At 36.0% G+C, this 13,724-nt stretch overlaps 1 protein-coding gene across 3 annotated transcripts in view; it reads left to right on the forward strand.

Annotated features, from left to right (window-relative positions):
- Positions 1-10,812, forward strand: part of HDAC2 (histone deacetylase 2) — a 40,726-nt gene extending 29,914 nt beyond the window's left edge. The window contains exons 13-15 of one of the 3 annotated variants that reach the window (XM_036871995.1): positions 1,314-1,371; positions 8,402-8,450; positions 10,638-10,806. In XM_036871995.1, coding sequence (XP_036727890.1) covers positions 1,314-1,371; positions 8,402-8,429 — 86 coding nt within the window. In that variant the 3' untranslated portion in view covers positions 8,430-8,450; positions 10,638-10,806. Of the gene's footprint in view, positions 1-1,313; positions 1,372-2,812; positions 3,180-8,401; positions 8,451-10,637 lie in introns of those variants that run through there. The other 2 variants (XM_036871996.1, XM_036871997.1) reach the window with 2 other exon arrangements.
- Positions 10,813-13,724: the final 2,912 nt, after the last annotated feature.

Raw genomic sequence — 13,724 nt, forward strand, 5'->3', positions numbered from 1 at the left:
TGATTGACATCCAGAAATTCCAGCTGTGATGGAGGTAAGAAGGACTTAGCTTTAGTTGTAGGATTTTTCTAGTATTTTTTTCTCTTACTGTCAATTTGTCTTGTCTGGTTTTTCTGTTTGTTTGTTTGTTTTCCTTTTTGGTGTTTCTTCCTGTTTTTAAATCTTTATCTTTTCTATGCTTTTTCTTCCAAACGGGAAAGTGGGTGCACTATGGTGCTTATCTTTCATTGCTATTTAAGCTAAAATTGAGAGTACTTTTTGATCTGGCTTAATGGCCTGGTAATGGATTAATCTCATAGTAGTTCCTAAATACTTTTGTTACTGATACGGTAATGAAATTTGGTAATGAAATTCTTCTTATAGGGTCTTAGATTTGTTAAAATCTTGCAGCCTACAGATAAAAGAAATATTACCATAGAAAAAACATTTTAAAAAATCTGTAGTTCAAAACCTGAAGTTAGGAACGTTTCTTTTCTGTACCTCCCTCCCCCTATCCCATTTGGCACTTTGAATTATTTAAGTTTGCACATCCTAAATTAAGCCAGAAGCCTAAACAAATGTCATAGTAACCATATTGCCATGTGTTTGTATTATAATCAGTGCCTCACAACTTTGGTTTATTTGCTTATCTAAAGAAAAAATTTAGTACATTTGGGCTGATTTGTTTCAGTGATCTTGAATAGGTAGTGTTGCTCCTCCTGTTTCATTAATTTTTTTTTAAATAGTAAAGTTTTGGTACTTATTTAGTGAGGGTTAAAAACTAATGGTTATATAAGCAGTAGAATTTAGCTTCTGTTTTGTCTCTGGCCTCATCTAATTCTGTCCCCTTCTCACAGTACTCCAGCCACATTGGTCTTTCAGTTCTTCCTTCCAACCTAATTCCTTCTTGCCTCAAAGTCCTTTTAAGCTTTCCCTCTGTTCAAGATACTTCTCCCCGTTTCCCACCCAAAAACTATTTGTTCTTCAGAATGTCTCTCAGACGTCACTTCTTCATCATAGCCTTTCCTAATCTCCCACAGTGCTGTGCTCACATCTGTAGGCTGGACTTCTTCACAGCACATATCCTGGCTGTAGTGCTGTGATCCCATAGAAGAAAACTTCCCAAAGGCAGGACTACAGTGTTATACTGACACCTTGAACCTCTGTCATTTAGTACAGCACCTAACACAAAGCTTATTTAGTTACTGATTTCATGAATAGTAAGATTGTATATGGCAGTTTTTTATATTTTAAGTAAGATACATTTTAAAATAAAATGTATACACTTTATATTTCAAAGTAGGTGTTAATCTCTTCCCAATTTTTGTTTTTAGATGTTAAAGAAGAAGATAAATCCAAGGACAATAGTGGTGAAAAAACAGATACCAAAGGGTAAACTATATTCTTTATCTAGTAATTTTCATATACTATAAAAATAATGAGCACATACTGGGGTTGGGGTGGGTGTACATGTATTCTTTTGAGAAGTACTGAACTGAACCTGGAATATCAGTAAGTTGTTATGAGATGCTCTGAATTTTAGTCTGTAATGGTGCATAAGACAATATATGTATCTTAACTGTTAGTTTATATGTCATCTACTTTCTCATTTTTCATTTATGTAGCTTGCTTTTAAAAAATTACAAAGACTGGTAATAATAAGTATTGTAACTGAATATAGATCAATTTATATTCTTTTTTTTTTTAATGTTTGATTCTCCTTGTTTTATTATTTTTTAAATTTTTTGTTTATTTTTTATTTATGGCTGTGTCGGGTCTTCGTTTCTGTGCGAGGGCTTTCTTTAGTTGCGGCAAGTGGGGGCCACTCTCCATCGCGGTGCGCGGGCCTCTCATTATCGTGGCCTCTCTTGTTGCGGAGCACAGGCTCCAGACGCGCAGGCTCAGTAGTTGTGGCTCACGGGCCCAGTTGCTTCGCGGCATGTGGGATCTTCCCAGACCCGGGCTCGAACCCGTGTCCCCTGCATTGGCAGGCAGATTCTCAACCACTGCACCACCAGGGAAGCCTCAATTTATATTCTTGAACATAATTTATCTGAGCCTTGTTTTGCTATCAACTTTTTTTTTTTTAATTTATTTAATTTATTTATTTTTGGCTGCGTTGGGTCTTCATTGCTGCTTGTGGGCTTTCTCTAGTTGGGGCGAGCGGGGGCTACTCTTCGTTGCGGTGCGCAGGCTTCTCATTGCAGTGGCTTCTCTTGTTGTGGAGCACAGGCTCTAGGCACGCGGGCTCAGTAGTTGTGGCTCGTGGGCTCTAGAGCACAGGCTCAGTAGTAGTGGTGCACAGGCTTAGTTGCTCCATGGCATATGGTATCTTCCAGGACCAGGGCTCAAACCCGTGTCCCCTGCATTGGCAGGTGGATTCTTAACCACTGTGCCACCAGGGAAGCCCGCTATTAACTTTTATGTAGGCACTCGTGATCTTTCATGGTGCTCTTATTTCTGTATACATGATTTTTTAGTGTTGTGAGACAGGTAAATTTAAGAAGCACTGGGCTAGCATAACATAATTTTTCTTTTAAACCGTACATAATTTTTTTAAAAACCGTAGTTGAGGTTTTTATTGTTGAAAAGCATGTAAATGCTTAGCCACACATAATTTTGTGCTAGCCTTCATAGGATGACTTGGAATAGATTGTAAAACCCCTAGAAAGATCAAGGCAGTCAGTACTCCAAAAACACTCAAGGCACTGTCAGCTTAGCGTGTTTCTTGGTATGAGCCCAGAATGAGGACTCACTGAAGACTGATCCATTGGTCGGTGCATTAAATGGTGATTGTGCTGTTTTTAATATTTCATGTTGCCTCTTTTAACAGAGCCAAATCAGAGCAGCTCAGCAACCCTTGAATTTGAGAGTCTCATCACTTTCAGTGAGAAAATATTGGGAAGAAAAATGTTTTCTTTTTGAAGACTTCTGGCTTCATTTTATACTACTTTGGCATGGACTGTATTTATTTTCAAAATGGCTTTTTTGGTTTTGTTTTTCTTGGCAAGTTTTATTGTGAGTTTTCTAATTACGAAGCAAAATTTCTTTTCTCCACCATGCTTTATGTGATAGTATTTAAAACTGATGTGTTATTATGTCAAAAAACTGCTCTATTAGAGAAGTAATTGGCCTTTCTGAGCTGATTTTTCCATCTTTTGTAATTATCTTTATTAAAAAATTGTACTTGGATTGTCTTTTGTCTGTTTATTACATCATGGAGTCTTTTTTCGTAGGCTAATGACATGACTGTTTCTGTAGAAATAGAATACACTAGAGGTGGAAGATACTGATGAGCAACTTCAAAGACATCCATAAACTATTTCTTCAGGAAATTACTGTATTTACAGTAATTATTATTTCTTAATGTAATAGGAGTTCTACAGTCTTGTTCTCTATAGATTAACCAGTCAGTGTTGGTGACGATTGATATCTCATTATCATAATTTATCTCTGAAATTAATGATACAAGCTATGCAATTGAGATATAGGAATTATCTTTGAGCTGAACCAAAGATTCTCAAAAACTGGAAATGGAGATTCTGAGTTAAAAGAAGAAATCCATAATCAGAAAAGGAAACTATAGCTTCCATACTGAGCTATATGTGACTCTTGCCAATCCCTACTATATACCAAGTAGACAAGAAATTGTATGGTTGTGTTTTACCAGAACTTTCCTGTGTTTATATTAAGGCTAAAATAAAACCTGCTGTTTAGACAAAACCTGGTTCTTGTACTGCATTTACATGGTATCCAGGTTCCACAATTACACCCAGGTTTCCAAATCAAGGAAATCAACACTTAAAAGTCATTTATCGTTCAATTTATTGAGTGTCTACCCATTAAGGCTTTGAGTATGCATCTGAACATAAAGGGGAAAATGCCTGCTCCTATAGCTTACATTCTAGCGGTAGAAAGCAGACAAATGGGGTAATTTCTACTACTAAAATATGCAAAGGAGAAAGTAAAACATTTCAGAAACTTGCCAAAATCAGTGAAATCTCTCTTTTCACAAAGCCCAAATTGATTATTTTGAGATAAAAATTATAGAATGCTAGACAACAGGTCAGTCAAAAATGTTTCTCTAAAAGCCTGTGTTAAGAAATACTTCAGACATTCACAAAAGCACCTGGACTTTTGTAATGAACAGCCGTTCTCCCACCTGTATTTAACAGATGTTTCACTTTAGCGGTATTTGGTTCAAGCTTTTTTTTTTCTTTAAATAAATTACACAGAAGAAGTAGAAGCCCTCCTTATCACTTTGCCATTTAATTTCCCTCCCACTCTTCAGAAGTAACCATATCTTATCCATGTTTTCACTCTTGCTGCATATCTGTCAGCATATAAACCCTTATGACATTAGGAATTATGGAATTCAGTCTTTCATTAGTGAAATAGTGACACGCATTTAGTGTTTGCGAAACAAATGGTATTGCATGTGTACACTTCTGTAACTTGCTTCTTTACATTTTAATTATCTAACCCTGTTTAACAAGGGCAGCTCATTTTAACTGCTCTGTATTAATGTTCGATTACAAGGGTATACCAAAAATTTGTTTCAGTACTGAGGTGAGCCTGCTTGGTCACATTTAGGTTTTGTTTTCCTGTTTACAAATAGAAGCATTTATATACAACTGAAGCCTCAAAAGAACAGTATGAAACAAGCAAGTTCAGCCAGGTGACTGGGTACAACATTAATACACAGAAACCAGCAACTGTTAATATATCTGAACAACAACCAGAAGATCTGTTGGAAAAAGGAAGATCCCATTTACAAGAGCAATAACAAAAATTTCTAGAAATAAAAGTGTAAAGAAGCTACGGTTCTGGTGTATAGTGAAAAAGATCATAATACAGGATGTATAAATACTCTAATACATTTGGAAATTAATATTGGATAAAAATATTTCAAGTTGATGAGGGAAGAGAGATTATTCTTTAAGTGGTATTGGAATAATGGGTAGCCAAATGGGAAAAAAGTTTTATGCCCTCCATCAGAAGAATCAGATTAGTTGGAAAGGGAAAATGAAACTAAGTACTAGAAACCATAAGGGACTTTTGAGAAAGTACTAGGCCTTTCTAAGTATGACACTGAACCCAAACTGTAAACGAAATTGATATTTAAAAGATTCTGTAGACTAGCAACTTCTAATTGAGAAAAATGACAAATGGGGCGGGCAGTGTGCAGAATTGCAACTTGTCACAGTTCAAGAGGCTAATATCTAAAGATAAAGGTTTTTTTAAGGCATGAAGGATGTGGAGAGTTAACTGGGAAAAAATGCAAATAATTCTTAAGTATGAAAAGATTTTTAACCTTAATTTAGGAAATGCAAGTTAAAAGCTATGAAGATACTTTTAAATTTTTTAACCTAATTTTTTAAACCTATCATGTTATAAAGAACAACTGTTGGCAAGAGTTTAAGGAAGTTGTGTTTTGCAGTAGGTTGTGTAAGTAAGTCAGTATAACCTCTTGAGCTTAATTTGACACTCTGTATCAAAATCAAATAATCTGATTTAAAATGCCATTTTGGAAAATTTAATATACTTTATGTGCAATATGACTTTCAGAAGTCTTCATTATGAAACATTGCTTAAAGTAATAAAAGATTAAAATAGCCTAAATGTTTAATATAGGATGCATTGAATGACACTTAAGAAAGAATACTATACAGCTATAACTAACAAGAATGAGAACTATGTACTGTATATATGGAAATACCTTCAAGACACATCATTAAGTGAAAAGAGGAAGACCTGGGACATGTGACATACCTTTTGTGTAAAATGAAAACAATAGATAAAATTACTTGATCATACAAATATCTAGGAAAGGTGATCATGAAACTGGTAGCATTGAAGCATTGGCTGCTTTCATGGGGATTTGAATGCTGGACTATGAATATACAAATTTTTAAAAAAATTTTTATTGGAGTATAGTTGATTTACAATGTGTTAGTTTCACGTGTACAGCAAAGTGATTCAGATATACATATATATCCTTTTCCAGATTCTTTTCCATTATAGATTATTAGATAATATTGAATATAGTACCCTGTGCTGTACAGTAGGACCTTGTTTATCTATTTTATATATAGTAATGTGTATACGTTAATCCCAAACTCCTAATCCCCCACTATCCCCGTTGGTAACCATAAATTTATCGTCTATCTCTGTGTGTGTTTCTGTTTTGTAAATAAGTTCATTTGTATTTTGTTTTAAGATTCCACTTGTAAGTATCATATGATATTTGTCTTTCTCAGTCTGACTTCACTTAGTATGATAATCTCTAGGTCCATCCATGCCACTGCAAACAGAATTATTTCATTCTTTTTTATGGTTGAGTAATATTCCATTGTATATATGTACCACATCTTCTTTATCCATTCATCTGTTGATGGATATTTAAGTTACTTCCATGTCTTTGCTATTGTAAATAGTGCTGCAGTGAACATTGGGGTGCATGTATCTCTTTGAATTAGAGTTTTCTCCGGATATATGCCCAGGAGTGGGATTGCAGGATCATATGGTAACTATTTTTAGTTTTTTAAGGAACCTCCATACTGTTCTCCATAGTGGCTGTACCAATTTATATACCCACCAACAGTGTAGGAGTGTTCCCTTTTCTCTACACCCACTCCAGTGTTTGTTATTTGTAGACTTTTAAGGATGGCCATTCTGATGGGTGTGAGGTGATACCTCATTGTAGTTTTGATTTGCATTCTCTAATAATTAGTGATGTTGAGCATTTTTTCATGTGCCTGTTGGCTATCTCTATGTCTTTGGAGAAATGTCTATCTAGATTTTCTGCCCATTTTTTGATTGGGTTGTTTGTTTTTTTGATGTTGAGCTGTATCAGCTGTTTATATATTTCAGAAATTAATCCCTTGTCAGTACTATCATTTGCAAATATTTTCTCCCAGTCCATAGGTTGTCTTTTTGTTTTGTTTATGGTTTCCTTTGCTGTGCAAAAGGTTTTAAGTTTATTTAGGTCCCATTTGTTTTTGTTTCCATTATTCTAGAAGGCAGATTCAAAATGATACTGCTGCAATTTTATGTCAAAGAGTGTTCTGCCTATGTTTTCCTCTAGAAGTTTTATAGTATCCGATCTTACATTTAGGTCTTTAATCCATTTTGGGTTTATTTTTGTATATGGTGTTAGAGAATGTTGTAATTTCATTTTCTTACATGTTGCTGTCCAGTTTTCCCGCCATCACTTACTGAAGAGACTGTCTTTTCTCCATTGTATATTCTTATCTCCTTTGTCCTAGATTAATTGACCATAAGTACATGAGTTTTATTCTGAGCTTTCTATCCAGTTCTATTGGTCTATATGTTTTTGTGCCAGTACCATACTGTTTTGATTACTGTAGCTTTGTAGTATAGTCTGAAGTCAGGGAGCCTGACTCCTCTGGCTCCATTCTTCTTTCTCAACATTGTTTTGGCTATTTGGGGTCTTTAGTGTTTCTATACAAAATTTAAAGTTATTTGTTCTAGTTCTCTGAAAAATGCCAATGGTAATTTGATAGAGATTGAATTGAATCTGTAGATTGCCTTGGGTAGTATGGTCATTTTAACAATATTGATTCTTCCAATCCAAGAGCATGGTATATCTTTCCATCTGTTTGTGTCGTCTTCAATTTCTTTCATCAGTGTCTTAGAATTTTCAGACTACAGGTCTTTTGCCTCCTTAGGTAGGTTTATTCCTAGGTATTTTATTCTTTTTGATGCAATGGTAAATGGGATTATTTCCTTAACTTCTCCTTCTAATATTTCATTGTTAGTGTATAGAAATGCAACAGATGTCTGTATATTAATTTCCTGTCCAGCAACTTTACCAAATTCATTGATGAACTCTAGTAGTTTTCTGGTGGCATCTTTAGGATTTTCTATGTATAGTATCATGTCATCTGCAAACAGTGGCAGTTTTACTTCTTTTCCAATTTGGACTCCTTTTCTTCTCTGTTGTGGTTAGGACTTCCAAAACTGTGTTGAATAAAAGTGGTGAGAGTGGGCATCCTTGTCTTGTTCCTGATCTTAGAGGAAATGCTTTCAGCTTTTTCACCATTGAGTATGATGCTAGCTGTGGGTTTGTCATATATGGCCTTTATTATGTTGAGGTATGTTCCCTCTATGCCCACTTTCTGAAGAATTTTTATCATAAATGGATGTTGAATTTTATCAGAAGTTTTTTTCTGCATCTATTGAGGTTATCATGGGGTTTTTATTCAATATTTTTAATGTGTAAATTTTTAATTAACTAAAAAATATGAACAGATCATTTCTGGTCAAAGGGATGGAAATTTTATACAACCTTACAGCTTTCTTTTCCTTTTCTCAAATTATCTTTTGCAATGACTTGCAGATTCATGCAGTTCAGTGTTGCTGGGACATTAGTGACTATCTTAGTTTCTTTTCTTCCCAGGAGAAGGAAGATTTTGCCATGTGGCTAAAAGCCTAACACAAAAAATAAGGTATGTAAGTCATCTGGAAGAATCATGTGGTCCTGATGAGGGTATAGTAGCTATCAACCATCACTATCATTTCATTCTTAAAAAATGGCACTTTAAAACAAACACCTCAATTCAGCAAGGGGGTGGGGGCCAGTCCTTTAACTAAGTTAATGAAGATGTTGCTGTGTTCTCAATTTTCTCATTTTCCTTGTGACATGGGTGAAAGCTTCCAAATCCCATTGGTACTATAAGGTAGTTGTATAATTACCAAACCTACTAGCGTTCTGTCAATAGGAGATTCTTTGAAGTCCTTACATTGAAGTAATTTACCTGCATCTTCTGGTTTCTGTGGCTTCAGTAAAATTACTACTGAAGCTTCTCTTATACCTGGGGTTCATAGCATTTCTTATTTATATTGTGGTATAAAGGACATGGATTTCAAGGTTTTAAGTGAAAACTTCAATTTGTATGCTATCACATGTAATAAGTTTCAGCAGCTTAAAGATCCTTTTTTCTCCACAATCTTGTGCAAGTTACTAACTTCTCTGTGCCTCAATTGCTTCTTAATTTAAAATGAGGAAGATGATAATAGTCCTCACCTCATTAAGGTTGTTGTAAGGGTTGAGTCAATACACAGTTAATGCTCAGCAAGTGTTAACTACTACTGTTGTTGTTATGTCAGGTAAAGGGAGATAGATGGGGCCAGAATTGTGAGGGAAGTCAAATCTTCAAGTGTTATTTAGACATCAGATGAATTGCTTTTGAGCCTTCTGTTGCAGTTCGATGCCTACTAGCATCAAACTACTAGGCCATGGTGGATAGAGAAGCAATCTTTTGACAACTGGTTTTAGGAAGGGAGCTATTAACGTTTGGCAAATTTAAGGGGATCTCAGTGCCCTTGCAATTTACTCGTGGATAATCTGTCAAGCAAAATGGTTGTGAATGGATTATGGAAAAAATGAAACTATTACATTGTTATTGGCTTTTTACATGCATAGCAATGTTCATGTGAAGAAATAAATGCTCAGAAGTGTTTCAGTATTTAGAAGCTACTCAACAGTGGCTGCATTTCCTCCTTCTTACCACAAGATGGCAGATGTTCCATTGTTTAAATTTTTTTTTCTACTGTTTGTGCATTTTCTCCTGTAATCACTTGGTGATCCATTTAACAAGCAAAGTAACACTCATTAACAGGTTCTTCTGAATGCAGTATTGGACTCAATACTATTTGAATTAAACTACAATGTGGTTTATTGATTTGGATTTTTCTTTAGGTAGAAAAATTATAACACTGATTCCTGAGCTTTACATCCATAAAACACAGTAGAGTGTATCTGGTAGTAAATGTTACTTGTGACTTGTCTAGTCAAAAGTAGAATGGAAATGAATATTAGAGCCAGAGTAGTTTTCTATTTTGGCTGGGAATGGAATCATTTAAAATACACAATAAAAAAGGAGAATTGAAATTTATTTCTAAGAAATGCGTCTCAGGGACTTCCCTGGTGGCGCAGTGGATAAGCCTCCGTGCTCCCAGTGCAGGGGTTCCGGGTTCAATCCCTGGTCAGGGAACTAGATCCCACATGCATGCCGCAACTAAGAGTTCGCATGCCACAACTAAGGAGCCTGTGTGCTGCAACTAAGGAGCTGGCAAGTCTCAACTAAGGAGGCTGCCTGCTGCAACTAAGACCTGGTGCAACCAAATAAATAAATATTTTTAAAAAAGAAAAAAAGAAATGTGTCTCAGTAGAGTGAAGTTCATATGCAGGGACATTGGACTCTTATTCCACATCTTCTGTTACTAAACTAAGTACCTAACCTCTTTGATCTTTGAAATTATGAAACTTTGCAGAGTTGTGATTAGGATTACTAGTAAGTGCTGGTGGAATAAATTATAAAGGAGAGCTGAGTCCTTGATTAAATTGTTATTTGCTCTTTAATAATTTACGAATGTTTAAAGGTTGAGGAAATATGTACAAATTAATTATTTCTAAAATAACATGAATAATAAAATTCCAAATCGGTCAGTGTTTTTGCCAGGCCCACCTTGTAACCAATGGTATGTGTTCAGGAGTGAGTTCAACGAAGTAATGAGTGAAATCTAGGACTCTAGTCTCTCTCAAGTTACGAATTTTGGTTCTATTGATAAAGCAGAAGTTTCTAGCTTCTCTCATGTATCCTTTAACTAATTAGCTTTTTTTGTTTCTTCAGAAATCAACATTTCAAGGGTGACCTCCAATCACGTGGCATATAATTAATTGCCTGATGTGCAGGTAAAACTTTTCAATAAACAGGCAAATATAGAGAAGCAGTTCCTAAGTTAAAAGAGAAAACGTTCTCAAAATTGCTTCTGCTTAATAAATACCAACAAAAGGTCATTGGGTTCTGGCAACTAATAAACTGAATGTTTGACTTAAGAGACAAGAGTTTCTCCTTTTGCCTTTTTTAATTGCACTTTTGCTGTATCCCTAGGTGAGAAAAGCACTTCAAAAATCTCCTTATTCTGTAGTCTAGCAGGAAAATTCAAACTTGGGTCGCCTTTGATTAGATTCTAGGTGGGATTGAGCTGCTTAAGGGCACTCTTGTGTGCTCCTGTGGTGGATAACAGCCTTCCAGGTACAAGAACTGGAGAGCTACATCTCATCGGCCTTGCAGAAGTTATACTCTTAAATGGGCTGAATTCGAATTTCCATAGGATCTATCTGAAGTGGACATACAGTATTTTCCAGGAAAATATTTTCTCTACAGTCCGAAGTCCAAACTATTACTAGCTATCATCCTCCCCATCAGTCAACTGCAAATAAAATTTCTTTTTGGTGAATTAAAAAAAGAAAATATTATTTTTAGACATATTTACTTGTATAGTTAATGTTTACATGTACTAGGCTTAGGTGCAATTTCTGTGCTATTCCCTTTTGTTGGTGAGTATGTTTTTAAAATCTGTCTGAAAACCAAATTAACATATGACATCTCTTTAAGTAAATGGTAAAGCATTGGGGTTTCTTAATTTAATGACACTCAATGCCGTCCTGTTTCTAGAGTTAGAAAACTCTGTAAGTTCATTTTATTTCAGATCTATTTATTACTATGGTGGGCAATAAATCTGACTTCCCAGATATGCACCACAGATCCTAAAAGTGATTTAAGGGTAACCAGCCTCATCTTTAGCTTGTTCGTGCTTCTTACTTTGCCTGCTCAAAACTCCATCATCACTTGGAGCAGCAACAGGTAAAGAGCAGTGCACTGGAAATCATAAATAAGGAGTTAGCCACAGCCTTTATGTTATATAGCTTTGCTTTGACCAAGTCATTTAAATCTCTCTGCCTCAGTTTACTAATCTGTAAAACTGGTCAGGTAACAGCTGACACATAACCATGCTTTCCCACCACTTTTCTTTTACCTGTGGCAGATATCATAAATTGATCATTGTTTTCTGGCCTTAAAATCCTTCTCAACCCAGATAGCCATTATAGTTCATCAGGGTTGGCATTAAAGATGAAATGCTTTTGCCATCCCTGTGTTGAAAGATCTTTCAAGTCCAAAATTAACAGTATGCCTTTATGTCTTTTTGTGTAATAGGTATGCAATATATTTCTTGGTTGTTGAATATAATATACTTACTAGAAATTCTTTTTTTTAATCTTTCCCTCATATATAAACATTTAGCCACAGAGGTTAATTTTTAAAATTTTACATCAGTTCATTATACCAAAAATTTCTACTGGAAAAATATCATAAAGGTCACAGAGACCAAAGATTCCCTGTGCCAAAGTCTAATCAGGAGAGAAAAACCACAATGTAATTTGAACATGACAAGTTTAATATAATCATTAATTATAACAGGATTGGAGTAGTGAGGGACTGCCTAGTGAAAAATAAAGAGAATGCTAAAAAAAAAAAAAAACCAACTGAAAAAACAGCAATAAATAACAGATATAAGGAGAGTCCACTACCCCTAGGACTGAGAGAGCGTGTCCAAAGAGCCCACCACCCCAACCCAAGACTGAGATCCAGACTCTGGAGAGGAAACGTGCATGGCTCTCAGGGTAGCAGAGAAGTCACTGGGGATTGTCCGGGTGGAAACCCACTCTGCAACACCTGCCGGAAATTCTCCCTCTAAGGTGCTAGGGAGATGCTGCTGACCATTGTGTGATGGGGCCAAGCGCTAGAGAACTGACTGGTGATGCAGGAGCCAGGTGCTGGAGAAGCCATTCACGCTGCTAGGACCTGCTGAGACGAGCACACCAGAACCGGAGAAGAGAAGCCCCTCCTCCTTTAGCACCCTCTACTGACAAAGCTTGGTATCATGCCAGCTGACCAAGCAGAGGTATTTAAAAGAGTCAGCTCTAATATTGCAGTGCAGGCAAAGAAGGCTCTATTTGGAACTGAGAGGAAATAAACTCATAACTGGTCTGTTCCTCTTCCCAGAGGACTCTTTGGTGTTAGCTGTTTAGTGCAATGGAGTAGTAAATCATCAACTGTTCTCTCTCTGGGCTCTGGTAGGCTAGACTTGAGTCGCTGTTGCCTTGCCCACCTAGAAGCAAATCCACTCTTCCTTCCTGCACAACTATCCAAATCTCTCTCAGCCACTATCACTACCACTTGATTTCCTCTTTACTGCTTCTTGAACCTTTGCTAGTAATTGCCTAACACAGATTCCTGTGTCTCTAGGAACATTGAGTATGAGTAAAGGTTAAAATAATGAACCTGTCTAGTCTTGGGGTACGAGTACCAGGAAAATGAACTTCTTGATTTATGCCATAGGGAACAGAGGGAACTCTATAAAAAAAACTTGTTTTAGCACACTTGCTGAAGCCAGGTAACATTGGAGTAATTGTGACTACTTATGCTTAGTAAAGCTATATAAGGTAGTATAAAGATCACCACTTACTATCTTTGTGGCCTTTTACAAGTTTCCTAAACTCTCTGAACCTCAGTTTCCTCATCTATAAAATGGGAATAATATCAGTTTCAGATAGATATAAAGATTAAATGAGATATGAGTTTATCTCTGGTCCTTCTTAAAACCACTAATATATTAAAAAGGAGCAAAAACTAAATCCAGAAGGAGAATGGAAGTGGATATTAAAGCAGAAAAGAAAAATGATCATTTTGGAAAGTTACAGAAAGTGGTGATTGGAACCAACTCCTGCAAGGGTAAAAGTCAGGAAGCAGTCAGTTCCTTGTCAGAACTCCAGAAAGGCATACAATGGGAGGCATCACTGAAATCTGCAGTGCTAATTGGAAATGAAAGTGGGACGATGGATGATGTCTTTAAGAGGATCAACTAGATCTCTA

Source organism: Balaenoptera musculus, chromosome 12 (assembly GCF_009873245.2).
Source record: "Balaenoptera musculus isolate JJ_BM4_2016_0621 chromosome 12, mBalMus1.pri.v3, whole genome shotgun sequence".
NCBI classification, from domain to species: Eukaryota; Metazoa; Chordata; class Mammalia; order Artiodactyla; family Balaenopteridae; genus Balaenoptera; species Balaenoptera musculus.